An 18,061-nucleotide genomic window follows, 5' to 3' on the forward strand; every position below is an offset into this window, starting at 1 on the left:
TCCTTATTTTGCTTCACGGCCTCCGTCATCCGTCGTTTTCTCCCAATTTCCGCCTCTCATTGCTTCCTCTTCTCTAGAGCGAGAGCTTTTGCTCCGCTGCCTTCTGCTGTCGCTGAAGCTTTCGGGCCTCCTTCTTCAGAGCCTCCTCTTTCTTTGGAGTCCTTTCACTGTCATTTTTGGCGAGCTTGAGCCACAATTTTAGAGCTAAACACCTCGTCTGCACTAGAATCTGTACAGCAGAAGAGATCATCTTTGAAGCCTTACCGGTCTGCCTGCGCTGGTTCTTGTGACTACTTGTTCTCTGCATACTTTAACTCTCATATCAAGCACTTAAAACTCATATTGAGGGCTCCTGAGGGTGCTGCTCAGCCTTCGGCTGTTGCGGCCAGCATCGACAGAGGACTTCTCGACTACTTCCTGAAATGCGTTCCAAAACACAGTCTAGATCTTCGATTTCAGCAATCCAATGAACCTTTTGATTTGTCTGTGTACTGGATAAGATCATGCGTATACGCTGTTGAGAGAGGCTGAATAACGATACATCAAGGGTTGCAGCCGATGAATGGATTGAGGGGGAAACACCACAACGATCACTCGGTGCCGGTCACACCACTCCATAAATTCGATACTAAAATGGTTAAGTGGCCATCGGGAACCAAAAGGCGATAAGCACAACCGTTTCGAGCTTTCACCCTGGTAAACCGGTCGAACGTACCGGTGAGCTGCTCATTTCCAATATTGTGATTCGTCCACCTCGTTTTTGACGTGTTAAAAATATTTATTGACGACTTGATTCACGTTTCACGAACCAAAAGTCCAGAGTTTGTGCTGGCTTGTCTTGGTGGATGAGAAATGGGGCAGCGATGCCATCTCTTGACTGACGCACATCTTGAACGTAAGGGAGGATGGGTTGCCATTTTTTAATACGCCGAGCAATTTTGCCTTGTTTTCTTATAATAAGAGGAATACCCTGTTCGTTCAAATGCTCATAAGGAATAGAAAGCCCATTTCATCCATGTTATACGTGTTTTAGGGTAGGGTGTCGAATTTCTCAATTTTCGTGCACGTCTTTCCTTGTCAGGTGTGAAAGCGGAGCCTCGCGCACTGAATTTCAAGCTAAAAATAAACCTTACATTCAGATGCATAGATAGGTTCTTTTCAGAAGATGCTTGTACCGTCGAATCACGTTCAATCTGGCTCATTACGGGTGCGTAGAATGAAGTTATCCAGCTCGCCCTTCCAACCCCCATTTTTTGCAGTATCCTGAGCCAAGTTCTGCACTATGGATAGAATGGGGAGAATCCCACATGATTAAAGCCTACGATGAAAGCCAATAATGTTCTGTTTTTGCTGTATTGGCTGAAATGACTTACACAATCTGTCGGCATCCTATTTTGGCCGTTGCTTGGTTTGATGTCAGCACCGCAGCGCATTGCCCCCTAGATAAAAGTTCTAAATATATGCCAGACTTTCACTGCTTCTGATGATTCAGGAAATCAAAGGATACGTCAATTGGCACCGTTGTTGTTGAGCTATTGTCGATTGATGTTGAGCGTGCGAAGTCGCCGCAATCCGGCAGATCACCAGATCCGGCAGATCATCGGAAAATCCCTTAATATCTTGGTTCGGGGCGTGGCCTCGTTTTGTTTGCTTGGAAGAGGGCGGCTGAATTCATAGACTTGTAATCACTCATGAGCCACTTGACCCTCATGCTTCAACCGAATACTCGTTGTGTACCGGTATGTTTATGACTGTCACAAGCTCATGCCCACACTTGTGCTCAAACTCTCGGGCCCAAAAAGGCTCGACCGCCGAGGCCCGCTGCGACAGGGGTGCAGGGCGATGCAATCCGGCGTGGCCCCATGATGCCTGCAAGTTCCCATATATACGTACAGTACATATGTCTTCATACGGCCAGGTTGGCAGATAAGAAACGGGGCACTTCTCGTCGTTGTGGATTTAAAGATTGCATAGACCCAAGCTGCTCCGGGAATGGCTTCTTTTGTAATGGATTCCGGTCCGGTCCACTTCGACACTAACCAAACTTGAACATGTCTTGCTTTGCCAATATTATACAGTATGTAATTACAAGGCCATTCCGAACCCGATTTTCCCTCGCCCGGTGGCGCTATCCTCGGCGACTCCATCCCAACTTGGCACGCCTGTGGAGATGCCTACTTTCTGATTTCCTTGCTTTGCTTTTTCCCCCTTGTTTTTTTGCCTTAGCTTACGGAGTATCAGTACATATGTCGAAGCCAGAGCCCGTGCCAGAAGGCTTTTTGTCCTCGGCTTCTCTGCCTCGAAGTCCTCCGAACCGGCTGCCATGTGAATGCAGACACGAGCATTGTCGACCCACCCGCAATAACGGGCGGCCTAACATTGTACGGCGCAGGGTGCCGTGACAATTTTCCCACAGTCACACAAGACCCAGTTCTTTGTCGTCTTGAAATGCGAACGCCACAGATAGATAGCCTTTGCCCGGGCCGTGAAACCCCGTCTATTTTGCTCGTATGATACATAGATTCGTGATGCCCTGCGCAAACGCCCGTCGCGTCAACGAACACTCATGCCTCGGCTCTGTCATCTGGACTCGCTGCTGCCGCACCTTTACCTGGTCTGCTCCAGGTCCTGACGTGGCCTGTTGAGCTACCGTCAGCCCGTGCACCTGCCGGACAGTGTGCTTGGTCGACTCACCTGATTTGCAGCTTGTTATGATGGCATCTTCGGTAAACTCCAGCCAGCACGCCGGGTGGGAATCAATTGCCGTCGTCTTGTCGCTGCGTCAGTTCATCTGCCGTCCTCCGACTTGCTTGACGGGGCCATACCAGGACTGGTGGCAGCATGGGAATCCGTGCTCGCGGCTCTACCGGGTGGAATATGCCGTCTCCTTCGTCGTCACCGTCAACCCCCGAGTTGGACCGCATTCGAAAGCAGCCAAGGCTGGCCGAATCGGTGCGCTGCCCCATTCCAGACGGCGACGAGACCGACATTCGCTGTCGCGCGTTCTGCAGCCGTGTCAGCCCTCCTCTCGGTCCTCGCCAACGCTCCCCCTACCTTTGGTCGATGCAGCATGCCGACGCCAAAGTCCCACAGGCACAGTCGCCCGTCTTCTCCCACGCTGCCGAATCGGTAGTTTCGATCATCGCAGCGCCACGGGTCAAATGCCAGGGCAGAAACCCACGACTGATGGCCCTGGCATCTTGCCACCAAGGCCGAGTCTGCCAAAGACCATATGGAAATCAGATCGTCCTGTCCCCCCGTCAAGACGTATTTGCCATCGGGCGTCCAACGCACGCAAGTCAGCCCGCCGTAGTACGAGTTGAAGAGATCCAGGAGCCTATTCGTGTGTCAGCACTGCTCCAAGACCGTGTCTACCCAACGCCGTCACGACTTACTCTTCCCGGAGATAGTCGATAATCTTGAGCGTCCCGTTTTCACTAACCACGGCTAGATGGCGGTTATCCGGCGAGAAGGCAAATGCGTTGATCCGTTGGTTAGACAGCTTCCACGCTGCCACTGGGTTCGTCTTCTGGTTCTTGGAATGGACCGACTTCTGGATATGCATCTTGGTGCCATGGTGAACAGCGCTCGCCGTGTCTCCGGCATCGCTACCGTTGATACTGGACCCTTCGTCCTCGGGATTGAACTGCGAGTCATCCTTTTCCTTGTCGTAAACCACCAAAGACCCGTCCATGTGGGATGCGAGGAAGAGGTTCTCGGACCCCGGAATCCACATAATTTCCGAGACGGGTGTGCTATTGATTATGCCCTGTGCGCGAGTCAGCGTGCTGGTCGCCCGGTCGACAGTCGCGATCGCACATTTTTGTTGAGACGTGTATATCGCTGCGAGATGGTCTCCCACCAGATGATCTCGCCAGTTGAGAACCCCATGATGACGTCCATATGCGATGCGCTCTTGGTTGTCTTGTTGACGTCATGGCACAAGCAGTGCGCTTTTGTGAATAAAATCTTGGTCAAATAGTCTTGCTGGAGTGGCTTCAAGTCAGATGGCTCCCATCGACTCCAGTCTGCCCGGGATCGTTGCCACCCACCTTATTGGGAGACGAGAGGTCCATCCACTGGAAAGAGCGGCTGACATTTCCGAATGCAAATATGCCATCCGTCGGTCGATCTGTCAGTCGCTTGGACAGGTTTTCATTGACGATGACTCGCGATATGAAGGACGAATTGCTCTTGGTGACGTTGTTCTTTGGCTTTTTCCTCTTGTTCACGTCCTTGGACGGCGTCGTCGTCAGGAAAGCGTTGCCCTCGCCAAAGGCAGGGGCGGAGCCGAGCGTAATGGAGGCTGTCGGAACATCGCTGCTGGAGCCCGCCCGGCCATCCTCGCTGCTCAAAGCGCCTTCGGTCGATTTTCGGGCCTCGCTGGGGTGTTCTTGTATGCTCGAGCCCGTGCCGCCAAGCGAAAGAGTCCTCTCCGCCGGGCCCTTGTAAGAGAAGGGCGGCGGCCGAACATCGAGGCTGACGAGCGATAGCCTAGTCCCGGCGGCTGCCGGCTGGGGATTGGTCGCCAGAGGGTTCGGGTTGACGATGGGCGCCTCCGAGGGATGCGGCGGCGGCGTCGCGAGATGCAGGTCCTCCTTCAGGACGTAAGTCCCTGGCGTGGCAACGTCAGCCCGCGCGAAGACGGGGTCGTGGAAGGGTTCGGCGGCTCACCTTCTCCCACCAGAAACTGCCATTCGGGGCCGGTGGGGTTCGATAGGGTATTGTTGGTCTCGATCATGGGCACGACGCCGCTGAGCCCGCCAGGGTGGTAGGGCCCGTTGGAGGGATACCGCGGCGGCGGAGGGAGGACGCTGGGGCCGTCGTCAGCGTGTGCTCATCCAGCACCGGGCGTTCTGCACGCACAACATGCTGGCTCTGCGCCGAGGCTCTGCGCCGAGGCCCGTCGCCAGGTAGCCGTGACGCGGCGACGATGCGGCCGAGGTGGGGGGCGAGGCTGTCGGGGCGGAGGTGAAAGGGGAGAGAATGTGTGCATGCAGGCGAGCCGATGGCTACGAGCTAGGCTGGCGACCTGATGTGTGCCGTGACGCCAATATGATTGAATCCAGACACGCGGCGCAAGGTTGAGGGCGGCATCCTTGACCGGCGCTGTCTGCCGCGGACTCTGGGGTTGCCGGTGTGGGGTACGTAACGACTGAAGCAGTCGACAGGGACGATCCACCATGGCAGCCTGTTGATTGGGCGCTGCGGCAGTGGTTGGCCATGTTTGAACGTCTAGGACAGGCAAATGGGGTATGAAGAATCAGAGAATTCCAGAAAAAGGAAGCGCATTTATATTAATCTCGTTTGTCTTTTGACAAGAGAAGCAATGCATGCGAGCGAGGCAGGGGGACGGGACGGGACGTCCTTGTTGCCGTCACGACGCGTCGGCTCAGTACGACGTCGTGTCACTGAGCTTTAGCTGCTTTACCATGGCCCGGCAAGATGGGCGTATAAGCGATGATGACTATGCAGTACATATAACAGAGCATGCACGTGTGGATAAGGTGAAGATGCCATGGTGGACTCTGCTGGCGAAAGGCTTCAGCGCCAGCGACGCCTCAGCTGCTGGTTGATCATGTCCATTCCATCTCTATTCCTCTGCTCTACAGTTCAGGCCCGGCACTCACTGTGCTTTGTAATTAAGTATAACCTGGATTTGCTTCAAGTTCAGCACATACAGCCATACCCTGCAGGAACAGGGACAAAACAGTCAATTATAACGGTCACTTGCAGCATCATCTACTGGGTGTGTGCACTCTACTTTTGCCTAGCAGCGTTCTTCAGCTGACCTGCCTTCGAGCCCGTCCACTGGCGGGCAACGCTGACTAATAGTTGAGATAGGAGCTTGGTACTCCGTACGGAGGAGGCGGCACCTTGATGGACAAGTAGAGCCCCCGTTTCAAAGCGAAGAAAGTCGTCAAAAACATGCCGGATTCTCAAGCAAGCAATTTGCCCCGGTTCATCACTCCTGGTGACTGCCGAGGCACGGTAGGTCCGGAGTTTGAGTGACACATCCGTCACTGTTGCGCCCCAGCGGGCAAGTACCCGGTCCCGCTGCCATGGAAATGGCCCAACGCCTGCCCCTGCCCAATCCCGGCGCAGCAGTAATTTATTACCGCCACAGCCGCCGTCAGCCGCCCCGGAGCAGAGCCTGGTTCCTCGTCGTCCACAACTCAATCCCAAGCTCCTGATTTCGCCCCAGGCCTCGCCAGCATCCTTGGCCACCTCTCAGCCCAGATTGGAGCCGCGTCGGGCGAGGACATGGCCGCCTAATCCCAAATCCCTCTCTCTCCACAGCAGGCGGTTTGCCACATACTCCCACAGCCATGGCCACAGGTACCACATCCCCCGGGCCACCCGTCGTTGCCAGTGCTGACTTCCATCTCCCAGTGCGTGTCTGCGTCTGCGGCGACGAGAGCACAGGCAAGTCGAGCCTCATTGCCTCGCTTGTCAAGGATCAGTTTATGAGCAACAAGATCCAGCCCGTCCTTCCGCAAATCACCATCCCCCCCAGCATCGGCACTCCCGAAAATGTCACAACCACCATCGTCGACACCTCGGCGCGCCCCCAAGACCGTACCACGTTGCGCAAGGAGATTCGCAAATGCAACGTCATCCTGCTTGTCTATGCCGATCATTACAGCTACGAAAGGGTTGCCCTCTTCTGGATGCCCTACTTCCGCTCCCTCGGCGTCAACGTCCCCGTCGTCCTGTGCGCCAACAAGTCGGATCTGGCCGGCCAGGGCAACACCCCCCAGGTCGTCGAGGAGGAGATGCTACCCGTCATGGCCGAGTTCCGCGAGATCGACTCATGCATCCGCACCAGCGCGCGAGAGCATCGAAATGTCAACGAGGTCTTCTTCCTCTGCCAAAAGGCCGTCACCCATCCCATCGCGCCCCTCTTCGACTACAAGGAGGGACACCTCAAGCCGGCCTGCGTCTCTGCTCTGCGGAGGGTCTTCTTCCTCTGCGACAAGGACCAGGACGGCTACCTCAACGATCAGGAGATGCGCGACTTCCAGGCCCGCTGTTTCGACAAGCCCCTGACGAGCGACGATCTCGACAATATCAAGCTGTCCATTTCCAAGTCGCTGCCCGATGCGGACATGGACAAGGGCATCGACCAAGCCGGCTTTCTTCAGCTCAACAAGATATATGCCGAGAAAGGCAGGCACGAGACGATTTGGATCATTCTGCGTAAATACCACTATACGGATAGCCTGAGCTTGGAGGACAAGTTCCTGCGCCCCAAGTTCGATGTCCCCGAATACTCTTCGGCTGAGCTGAGTCCTGCGGGATACCGCTTCTTCGTCGACCTGTTTCTGCTCTTCGACAAGGACAACGACGGCGGTTTGAACGGAGAGGAGCTCGAGGCCTTGTTCTCGCCAACCCCGGGTCTGCCGTCATCCTGGGCCGACTCCTGCTTCCCCTCATCCACCGTGAGGAACGAGGCTGGTCACATCACCCTGCAGGGTTGGCTGGCCCAGTGGAGCATGACCACGTTCTTGGAGCCCAAAACGACGATAGAGTATCTCGCCTACCTTGGCTTCGAACCGCCCAATCCGAAAGATCCCATCACCGCCGCCCTCAAGATTACAAAGTCCCGTAAGAGGAGAAGACGCCCGGGCCGCGTCGAGAGGAACGTTGTTCTATGTTACCTCGTCGGCGCCCCGGGGGCTGGGAAATCGTCATTGCTCGATGCCTTCCTGAATCGTCCTTGGGAGGATCTGTACCATCCAACCATCAAACCTCGCCGGGCCGTCAACAGCGTCGAGCTCCCCGGCGGCAAGCAAGTGTACCTGATTCTTGAGGAACTCGGCGAGCTCGAGCCAGCCGTACTGGAAAATCGGTCCAAACTCGACGCCTGCGATTTGATGTGCTATGCTTACGATTCATCGGATCCAGACTCCTTCTCCCACATAGTTGACATGCGGTCCAAGTACCCCCACCTCGACGAGCTGCCGTCTGTCTATACCGCCCTCAAAGCAGACAAGGACAAGACGACGCAACGGAGCGAGCTGCAGCCCGACCAGTACACCTCATCGCTCAACATGAACACGCCCCTTCACGTGAGCGTCACTTGGGGCAGCATCAGTGAGCTCTTCGTCGCCCTCGCCGAGGCTGCCACGAACCCCAGCCTTGGATTTCCCAAAACCGAGGAAGAGGCTCCTGACCGGACCAGCCTCTACCTGACCCTGGGCGCAACGGCCTGCGCTGCGGTCGCGGCGGTGATGATCTGGCGTCGGTCGACAAATGCGCCCTAGCAGGACGGCCATCTGGTTCTGGACTTGTCCACGCCAGATCCATGGTCAGTCACCTTCGACACGGCTTTTCGGGGGGCGTGAAATGCCAGCTTTCCAACATCGTCCCGCATATGGTTTAATGGTGTCATAACCAAGAGACCTTGCGGCGTTTTGCTTTTTTGTGTCAAGAGGTGAAGGAAAAGGAGGAAAATGGGGAGGGAGAAACTCTCCTTGGATGGTGAGCAGCTGTCACAGTCTTTTTATGATACCCAACTCCCCTTTCGATTGTGTATAGTCATCAGAGTACATTATAGTCAAGGAATAACAAGATGCACAAACGTTGGGGAACACGAGTTGAAGACTCCTTAAATTCAACGCTAAATCGACGGCCTACGTCAGCTACGACTTGCGGAGTTGTACTCGCTCCTTGGACATCAACGCAGCCCGTTAGACCTTGTAGAAACAGAAACCAATGTAGAAGCTGGCCGCCTCCATTTCCTCGTCGGACACGAGCAGCGGCCCGCCCCCCCTCTCACGAACCCCCATGCGCTCACTGAGGGGCCCGAGTTCGGCGTCGTCTTTTTCCGCCTCCCAGATCTCGGGAAAGGTGCGGTGGAACTGCAGCTCCAGGTTAAAGTCCTCGGCCAGGGCGCGGAACGCCTCCCACGGGACCACGTACTCGGGGACCTCTTCGACGGCCTCGTCGAGGAAGAAGTTGTACTTCCAGCCAAAGGCGGGGCGGAACACGCCGTCGTCGGGTGTCTTGCCCGGGAAGCGGACGCGGTAGATGGAGTTGCCCCATTCGGCCGTCGGCTCGGCCTCGCCTTCTTCGAGCTCGCCGTCCTCGGGCTCGTCCGTGGGGGGGGGCGTTTTGTCGGCTGGCGAGGAGCCGTCTTGCTCGGCAGGTTTGGCCTGGGCGGTGCGCTTTGCGGCGGCCTTTTCGTTGAACTGCCGAACCCGCTCGCCGAGGACGTCCGAGTTGGGGATGCAGCCAATGAAGCGGCCGCCCTTTTTCAGGGCGCCGGCGACGTTCCGCAGCATGGTGCGGGCGCGGGCCTCGGACTCAAAGGCGTAGTGCATGGAGAACATCATGCTGACGACGTCGAAGCCGCGGCGGTTCATGGGGGACGGGTCGAAGCCGACCTGGTGGATGATGTCGACGTCTTCGATGCTCTCGCCGTAGCAGTCCTTGACATGGAAGCGCGCGTCAAAGAGGCGGGGTGGCGGTCTCCTGCTGGACCCCCCGCGACCTCCACGGCCGCCACGGGAGCTCATGCTGCGGTACCGCTCCCTGGCCTGCTCGATGCTCACGTCGGCGGGATCGAGGCCGACGTAGAGCTGGATGGACTGCGGCGCCTGCTGCCACTTGCTCAAGTCGCCTCCCTTGCCACAGCCAATGTCGAGGACGAGAAGCTCCTTGCCGCTGGAGCGGCCCAATTCGCGCGAGCCGGGCGTGTGGTCCTCGTCCGGGGAGTAGCGCTGGACAATGCAGCTCTTGATCCAGTTGTTGAAGACGCGCAGGCCCTTGATTTTGCTGTCCCTCGTGCGCCAGTCACGGCCCCGCTCGGGCACACTGTTGTAGTGCTGCTTGACGACGTCGTGCACGCCTCGCAGGCGGTTCTGCTCGGCCGCCGCCGCCTCGGCCGCCGCCGCGGCGCGGTCCCGCTCGATCTGGCGCAGGCGGATGGCCTCGCGCTCGGCCTCGGAGATGCGCGCGCGCGCCCCAGGGCGCTTGAGCTTGCGCGGCTGCTCCGACGGCGAGACGGCGCGCCGCTTGGCGGGCTGGAGCGAGTTGGCGTTGTACGGCTGCGGGAGGTCGTCCTGGCCGTCGTCGTCGGCTCGACGCTTGTTGGTTCTCTTGGGGGGCGCATTGACCGATGTGCCTGCGGCCGCCTTGTTCTCGTCTTCGGCCATATTCGACGGCTCTTTGAAGCAATTGGGAGTTGGCTGAGGTTGATGTTGCTGAGAAACTTGGGTGGTGGAAGTGAGGTGGTCAATAAAGCGCAGTGGGGCGTTTGAGTGCAGGCAAGCCATGTACTTGGTACTCCTCAGCGGTGCCGAATATCAGCCATGCTTCCCCTTGCATCCCAACCACACTCTCGGAAAAACATGCTCAGTAAGGCGTGGGTGCAAGTATAATATTTGCTATATGCGATAGTTGATCCCATAAACACCGATGTTGGCCGGATTCCACATCATCCCACTCTTCTTTTAGTCATCATAAGCTCAGGTTCGTTGTCATGGAATCACTGCAGCCCGAGACAGGCCCTCCGGGGGGGAAACAAAAGATTACTAGGCTCTTGCTTCTTGCTTTCTGAAACTTCAAGTCAATTCATCAAGACCCGGAACAAAGGGAAAGCGTGCTAATATGCGTCGACGAGAAGTGGCTCCAAGATTTAGTTTAGTTTAGTTTAGTTTAGTGTATTTTCCGTCCAGCAACTTTTGGTCGCTCAGGTCTCCGCAGGGGAGCACAGGACGTGCTGAGCTAGCAGGTGTCTACATGCTACATATCGTACACTTCACCCACTATCCAGCATTTCATCGGCTCAACGGCGCTCATGACAAACCTGTTGCCCGTCAGCGGGACGTCCAGGCATGAAGAAAAGCTGTCCCGTGGTCAGATCAGCCAATTTGCTTCTGGGGCCTTGCAGCCCTTGATGACCTCGGCGATCGCATGGTCGCGAGACCTTGACGCCGCCCGAGATCGGAGCAGGTAACAGAAAGGATTGAGAGGAAAGGTAGGGTGAGAGGAGAATGATGACCGTCTAGTGGCGTGGGCAGATCCCTCCGAAGAAGGAGCTCGCTTTCGCCAGCCTGACGAATTTGTCAAAGTCCTTGCCGATTGCGCGGTTGATGGCTGCAGCCGGCCAAGGTGCAAGCCGCATACGATGCCGTGGCGCAACCTTTCTGCAGTAAAAGATGTGTGCTGGCTCTTTTCGTCTTCCGCACGAGCACGTCAGTCGCGCATTGTCGTGACCAAACCTTTCGTGGTAGTCAGCAAAATCCCCATGGTGGGTTCTTGCTGCAAGCAAGTTACGAAGCAGGGGCCGAGAGAGCGCCAATTCTGACGGGCAGCTGGTTGTGGCTTTAAGCCTCAGGTCTCTGTATCGCTCCGGCGCAGAGGCTTCCCACCAGGCCTTGAAAGCCTCTTCCGGCTGCTGTCGGGCAATCTTTCGCAGGTGCGCTAGCGTCGGGACGTTATCAGCGGGTTCTGGCAGTGATGCTCCCGCCTTTGCCAGAGCATCAGCCTCCTCGTTGCCTGGGATGTCAGCATGGCCGGGGATCCAATGGACCTCCACAGCTCCGTATTTTCGCGCCAAAGATTGAAACTCAAGGAAGACCTCTTGCGAGGAGTCGCTCGGCGTGCCCCGTAAGCATGTTGCGGTCGCGAGGTTGTCGAGGCAGACAAAGATGCGGTCAGTTTCTGGAAGGCTCACCGCAGCCTTCAACCCCTCCAACGCACCTTTCGCCTCAGCGTCGAAAATCTCGGCGGGCCCGAGACGGCCCTTGTCGCGCAAGACGGTGGATCCGTCCCGATGAACAACATAGCCATATCCGGCGTGGCCTTCGGTAGAACGGGACCCGTCGGAATAGACGACCAGAGTTCGGGGCGATAGTGCCTGGAGCCAATCGCGAAATTTCTTCGCCGTCTCATTTTCGATGCACTCTGCAGAGGCGCAGTCTGCTCTTCGACAAATCCGCGCTGCAGCAAGGCAGGCCTTGGGCAGCTTGGTAGCAATTCGTCGGAGCGCCGCAGCCTAGTCCGGAAGGGTTTTGGCTGCTTTTGGTACTTCAGCTTGATCATTTCATTCAGTATAGGGCTTTTGGCCTCGACGTGCGCTTCACGAGCGGATGAGCTTCGTCCAGGGATTTGAGACGCGCAGCAAATGCAGTCCGGCGCGCCTCGAGCAGCAGAGGACCGGCGGTATCCCTGCCTCCCGGTGCAGAACATTCGTTGGTGTAGTTCTCCACACTGGCAGGATAGCCCGAAGAGATGTGTAGAGTGCCTTGCTCATCTTCTTTACGAGGTGTCCGATCCTGGACGGTCCTTCCTTGCCCGGCTTGGTCCAGCGCGGGCGCGTAGAACCAGGATACCAGACCTCCGCCGCGTAGAGCAGCACTGGAATGACGCAAGCGCAGACCGCTCGTCGCACAGCGCTCGGTAGAGGACCATGCCTGGTGTTTGTCAGTCTCCTGAGATGGAAGGCGACTGCTTGCGCTTTGGCCGTCCATTTCTCGACATGAGTCTTGAAAGACAGAGTGCTGTCGAGCCAGACGCCGAGCCAACGCATCGCCCGGCCCGGCCGTTTCTCAAATTCGCCATGGAGCACTGGCGGCGCCGTCTTGGGCGTCGTTCGAGAGAAGTGCATCACTTCTGTCTTCTCAGGGTCGAAGGAGATCCGTTGGCGGCGCCCCACGATACAAGCTCACGCACATGATGAGATGCTTCGGCGGACGTCTCATCCAGGCTATCGCCGACGCAAAGGATGGCAGTGTCGTCCGCATAGCCGAAACGCCCTTTTGAGCTGCCCAAGCGGTAGATTGGTTCCGTATACAGTAGGAAGAGGATCGGCGAGACTGGCGATCCCTGTGGCAGCCCGCACTGGAGAGGCGATGAATTCGTTGCGATATCTTGATAGCGGATGCGTGCCGACCTGTCTTGCATAAACGAGCCGACCCATCGCGCGAGGTTCGGTGGCCACCCTTGCTCCCGTAGGCGAAGGATCAATCTGTTGCGGAGGACTGTGTCGAAGGCGCCCTGAATGTCCAAAGTCACCAATGTTGCAACCTGCTTGCAGGCAAATGCCTCCTCGATGTCATGAATCAAGGCAGCAACGAGATCCACGGCCGATCTCTTCGGGAGCGCGCCGGCTTGTTGTGGGTGTAGTACGCCGAAATGGACCGAGGCCCACGCTAGACGCCGTGCGATGAGCCGCTCGAGGCCCTTGCCGAGACAGGACAAAAGGAGATGGGGCGCCAAGCGCGGGGTGTAGAGATCCCTGCGCCCCGGCTTGGCAATCATGACCACTTCTGCTTCTCGGAAGGGCTTCGGATGGTGGCCAATCCTGAGGCAGCCTTGATATAGCTGGTGGACGAGACTTCCGATCGCATGCCAGACAGCGCGGAGCATCCGCACCGTAATATTGTCGGGACCAGGGGACGTATTCCCGGTGCGTAGCGTGGCGTCGCGGGTCTCCTCCGGAGAGACTCGGTCGGTGAAGGGTATCGTCCTATCTGTGTTCACGGAGATCCACGGATCTGGGAAGTGGCTCCAAGACGGTGGTTCCCGGAGTTGGTCTAGGGTAGGCCAATCAAGTACCGCTCGAGCCATGCGTGTGCAGGCTGAAGCCTTGCGCTGCGCCCGGACCAGCCAACCCACTGGACCAAGTATCCACCACCTCAACTACCTACGTACCAGCTAGTAGCTCCGGAGCCTCTTCCGCCTTCACAGCTCCCCCCCTGGTCCTCGCCCTTGACAATCCGACTGCAACGCTCGACAGACACGATTCCGCACGGAGCCGGTGCCGCAGAACAAGACTATCAGCCGTCGAGATCCTCCCTCAGCCATCGCCATGGGATCAGACCCCCAGTATGCCAAGTGGCCCTTGCTGCCGCTGTCCCAGCATGTCTTCACACTCACAAACGCCTACGCCACGAGGACGGCCCAGCAGGCCGCCGTCAAGGCGCTGCAAGACGCCATTGCCGAGGACAAGATGGCGCCCTTTTATCGCTATCTGGCGCACCCCATCGACGGCGTCCTCAACGCAGTGGGCGAGGGCGGATCGTCGGCACCCGGGAAGCCTCTGAGCCGAAAGTCGAGCTTGGTAGGCATGGTGGCGACAAAGGCCACGGCCACCAACGTGAACCTGCCTTGGAACGAAGACCTATACTCGAGGCTCAAGGAGGAAAACGACAAGGAGCTGGCCGAGTTCCAAAAAGAAGAGGACGAGGCCGTCGAGCAGGCCGGAGACACCGAAATCATGGCAGCCAAGGGCAAGAGGGCAGAGTTCTGGGCTCGAGTGGGAGACAAGGTATGCTGGCCCAACGCTTGAACTCTTCACCTCACGCACGAGTTGCTGACCGCCTCGCAGGACAAGGCGATTGCTGCGTACGAAAGCGTGTTTGAGAAGACGGGCATTTTGGGCACCAAGATCGACATTGTCCTTGCTAAAATACGCATGGGCCTTTTCTACGGCGACAAGGCCTTGGTGAAAAAGTACGTCGAAAAGGCAAAGGCTCTGGTCGACTCGGGCGGTGACTGGGACCGCCGAAACCGGCTCAAGGCCTACGAGGGCCTGCATCTCCTCACCGTCCGCTCCCACAACCTCGCCGCGCCCCTCCTGCTCGACTCCCTCTCCACCTTTACCAGCTACGAGCTCTGCACCTACTCCAGCCTCGTCGTCTACTCGGTGCTGGCAGGCTCCGTGTCGCTGAAGCGCGTCGACTTCAAGTCCAAGGTGGTCGACGCACCCGAGATCAAGGCCATCATGGGCGATGGCGAGGACAAGCTGCTGGCGCTGAGCGGCGCCCTCAGTGCCGGTCCGGGCGCCGACGACACCATGGGCGACCAGGCGCCCCAGGCTGCCACCACAACGGCCGTCAACCTGACGACCCTGGGGACCAGCACCGAGCAGCCCGAGGCCGAGATGGCCATCGACTTTAGCCCGCTTGCGCTGCTGGTCAGCAGCCTGTATAATGGAAATTATAAGACCTTTTTCCAGTCCCTCGCCGATGTCGAGGAGCAGTTCCTCAACCAAGACCGCTATCTCCACGAGCACAAGAACTGGTTCATCCGCGAGATGCGCCTCCGCGCTTACCAGCAGTTGCTGCAGAGCTATCGCGTCGTCGGCCTGGAGAGCATGGCCAGCGACTTTGGCGTCACCGTCGACTTTTTGGATCGGTGAGTCGATGCCCATTTCCACTCTTTTCCCCTTGTCTTGCCACCCCGCCCGTCTCGTTCTTGCATGTGGTACGGACTGCAAAGCTAACGAGGGCTTGAAGTGACCTTGCGAGATTCATCGCCGCCGGCCGCATCCCCTGCACCATCGACCGCGTCTCGGGCAAGGGCGTCATCGAGACCAACCGCCCCGACGACAAGAACAAGCAGTACCAGGACGTGGTCCGCCAGGGCGATCAGCTCATCACCAAGCTGCAAAAGTACGGCCAGGCTGTACGGTTGAGAGGTAGCGAGAGGGCGTGAAGAGATTGAGACAATGCTTGGTCGGGAGAAGGGCATATGCAGTGGCTCAGGAGCAAGGGGATTGTTGCCTCGGCGCTTGTGGGGATGAGGCTATCGGCGCGGGTTGCAGGTATCGTAGCTTACTGTATAAACATGAATTCAGGGCAGCTATTGTTGCTGCGACTTGGGGTGGAAACATGGGTGGTGAGAATCTGCATGTAATCACGGCCTTGAAACCGATAGTTCGAGCCCTCTCTTCTGCTTCCAAGTACAATTAAAGCGCGCTTGTCTACTATGTATAAACCATGAGCGGTGATGTGATCCTTCTCGCCGGGCGCGTACCGACATGCTAAAACACAAGTTTTGTTCCATTGCCGTGGCCTGCTCTCTACCTGTACTGGTCCATAAACTCCTTGTGAAACTTGACGATGCTGCCGACCCACTCGGTGCCGGGGGCCAGGAAGGTGGTGCGGAAGTGCAGTGTGCCCTCGGCCTGGCCGAAGCCGGAGCCGGGGATGACGCAGATGCCCGTGGCCTCGAGCATGCGCATGCAGTAAAAGTCGTCGGGGGCGCGGCCCTCTGCGGCGGCGGCGTCGACGGCCTTTTGGGGCAGGCGAATGGTTGGGAAGAGATACATGGCGCCTTGGGGCTCTGCGCAGGCGACGCCCTCCATCTGGGAAAAGGCGTTGCGGAGGGCGGTGGCGCGCTCGCGGAGGCCCTCGTGAATGCCCGAGTACTCCTGGTTGTAGAGGTCGTACGACGGGTCGCCGGGCCTGGGCGGGTTGACCATGAGCTCGACGAGGCACTGGCCGATGACGGGGGCGCAGAGCATGATGGAGACGAATTTGTAGATGTTGGCCTCGACATCGGGGTCGAAGCCGACGAGCTCAAAGTAGCCGCCGCGGTGGCCGCACTCGCCCACCATGCCCTTGGAGATGCTGTGGAGCGAGGCCAGCTCAACGGCGTCGTACCTGCCTGGCGCCTCCTTTTGCATCTGGCGCAGGACGCCCTTGAAGCTGTGGAACTTGCCGACAAAGACGTTTGTCTGGTAGACCTCGTCGGCCATGAGCACCAGGTTCTCGCGGCTGGCAAAGTCGATGACGGCACGGACGTCGTGCTCGGAGAGCGAGGCGCCCGTGGGGTTCCCCGGGTTGATGATGACGATGCAGCGGACGTCGGTGCCGGCGGCCTTTGCCTTGTCGTAGGCGGCCTTGATGGTGTCGAGGTCGGTGCCCCAGGCCCGGGACTCGTCGAGGTTGTAGGGGACAGCGGTGGCGTTGAGGAGGGAGAGGCTGGCGGTGTAGAGGGGGTACTGGGGGATGGGGATCATGATGCCCGTCGACTTGTCGGCGCAGATGACGTTGAGGAGGGTGTTGACGCCGGACGAGGCACCGGCCGAGAGGTAGATGTGGGCGGCATCGGCGGGGAAGCCATCGCGTCCTGGAGCATGCAGCGGTTAGCAGGACCACGATGCCGGTCTGCGTCAAGCCCCGGGGCCAAGGCCGACTCACTCTCGAGAAAGGCGGCGACGCTCTCCCTGATGGCCGGGGCGCCGTTGCTGGCGCTGTAGGCGCCGACGGAGCCAACCTGCTTCAGCAGCCACTTGGCACGCTCAACGACGTCGGTCTTGTAGCCGAGGCCATTGACGAGGACATGCTCCTTCTCGAGCAGCTGCGGGTTCTCGAGCAGACTGCAGACCTGGCGGAAAAAGGTAATGGGCTTCTGGTCGAGCTGCTGGGGGTTGCCGATGTTTGCCGAGACGACGTGCTGAAAGGGCAGGCCGGCGTCGCCCTTTGCCAGCCGCGCGCGGAACTCCTCCGACTTGACGGCGAGCTCGCCGCGGACGGCGTACTCGGCCCGCCGGACGTTGGGGTTGATGGTGTCGACGGTCAGTCTCATCGTCGTGGACTGGAGGCGACGCTGGTGGTGGAGGAGGAGGAGGTGGTGGTGGTGGTGACGTGGAGATGGTCGCTGCGTCTTTGGCGGGGCTGCTGCGCTGCTGCGGTGGAAATGGGATCGAGGGGTCGTTGCTGTGTTTGTTCCTCAGGTGTGAGCCAAAGCGGGAACCTCTCTCCTTCCTAGCAGCCCCCCCCCTTATGAACCATGAGGGTGTAGCCAATGACAAGAAAGATGCGCATGGATGGAATACAGTCAAACTAATACCAAGAGACGGGGACCACCAGTGAGCAAAGGCCGGGCGAGCCTCTCGGGCGAGCTAGGAAAGCCAACGGGCGTTGCAACGGACGGCCGAGTCAGGGTGACCAACGACCTGACGGCTGAAATGTGGGATATGCCGCATGTACTTGATAGACGGCACTGCTGCTGCTCCAAGGCCATCCTCATCCTCATCATGCCCCGGCACTCGCTCGGCTCTTGCTGTCCTCCACCGTCTGGGTGCGACCCTCAGCGCCTGCTGGGCAAGCTTTCGCCCTGTCCTCTCCGACGGATCCTGTCCTCTCCGATGGATGCTGCACAACGGAAAAGGGCGGAAAGAAAATCATTCTCCTCGTCTTACGGAGTATGTACATACCAACAACAGGGCCCGCGCTGGCCGTCAGGGCCGCGGCACCACCCATGGCCGACAACGGCCGTCTCGTCGCCGCAAGGCTCATGGTCGCCGAGGCCTCCCGGCGAT

The 18,061-nt window shown here is 58.2% G+C and overlaps 5 protein-coding genes across 5 annotated transcripts; 2 read left to right on the plus strand and 3 right to left on the minus strand.

Moving 5' to 3' along the window:
- Positions 1-2,564: 2,564 nt before the first annotated feature.
- Positions 2,565-4,871, minus strand: HRG_07718 (uncharacterized protein; the record flags this gene model as incomplete). Its single annotated transcript, XM_044866189.1, has 9 exons — positions 2,565-2,638; positions 2,695-2,770; positions 2,826-3,005; positions 3,055-3,337; positions 3,396-3,769; positions 3,820-3,987; positions 4,053-4,615; positions 4,675-4,814; positions 4,867-4,871. 9 exons carry the CDS (start codon positions 4,869-4,871, stop codon positions 2,565-2,567), a joined length of 1,863 nt encoding a protein of 620 aa, XP_044719153.1.
- Positions 4,872-6,467: 1,596 nt separating this feature from the next.
- HRG_07719 (EF hand associated domain-containing protein) lies at positions 6,468-8,267 on the plus strand (the record flags this gene model as incomplete). The annotated part of the gene is made up of 1 exon (XM_044866190.1): positions 6,468-8,267. The coding sequence occupies one exon, from the start codon at positions 6,468-6,470 to the stop codon at positions 8,265-8,267; it is 1,800 nt and encodes a 599-aa protein (XP_044719154.1).
- A 426-nt stretch (positions 8,268-8,693) lies between these two features.
- On the minus strand, positions 8,694-10,160 carry HRG_07720 (mRNA capping enzyme domain-containing protein; the record flags this gene model as incomplete). The annotated part of the gene is made up of 2 exons (XM_044866191.1): positions 8,694-9,480; positions 9,532-10,160. The coding sequence occupies 2 exons, from the start codon at positions 10,158-10,160 to the stop codon at positions 8,694-8,696; spliced, it is 1,416 nt and encodes a 471-aa protein (XP_044719155.1).
- Positions 10,161-13,819: 3,659 nt separating this feature from the next.
- Positions 13,820-15,447, plus strand: HRG_07721 (26S proteasome subunit RPN7 domain-containing protein; the record flags this gene model as incomplete). Its single annotated transcript, XM_044866192.1, has 3 exons — positions 13,820-14,278; positions 14,339-15,147; positions 15,249-15,447. 3 exons carry the CDS (start codon positions 13,820-13,822, stop codon positions 15,445-15,447), a joined length of 1,467 nt encoding a protein of 488 aa, XP_044719156.1.
- A 367-nt stretch (positions 15,448-15,814) lies between these two features.
- HRG_07722 (aminotransferase class I and II domain-containing protein) lies at positions 15,815-17,325 on the minus strand (the record flags this gene model as incomplete). The annotated part of the gene is made up of 2 exons (XM_044866193.1): positions 15,815-16,866; positions 16,938-17,325. The coding sequence occupies 2 exons, from the start codon at positions 17,323-17,325 to the stop codon at positions 15,815-15,817; spliced, it is 1,440 nt and encodes a 479-aa protein (XP_044719157.1).
- Positions 17,326-18,061: the final 736 nt, after the last annotated feature.

Source organism: Hirsutella rhossiliensis, assembly GCF_020360975.1.
Source record: "Hirsutella rhossiliensis strain HR02 chromosome Unknown scaffold00008, whole genome shotgun sequence".
Classification (NCBI taxonomy): domain Eukaryota; kingdom Fungi; phylum Ascomycota; class Sordariomycetes; order Hypocreales; family Ophiocordycipitaceae; genus Hirsutella; species Hirsutella rhossiliensis.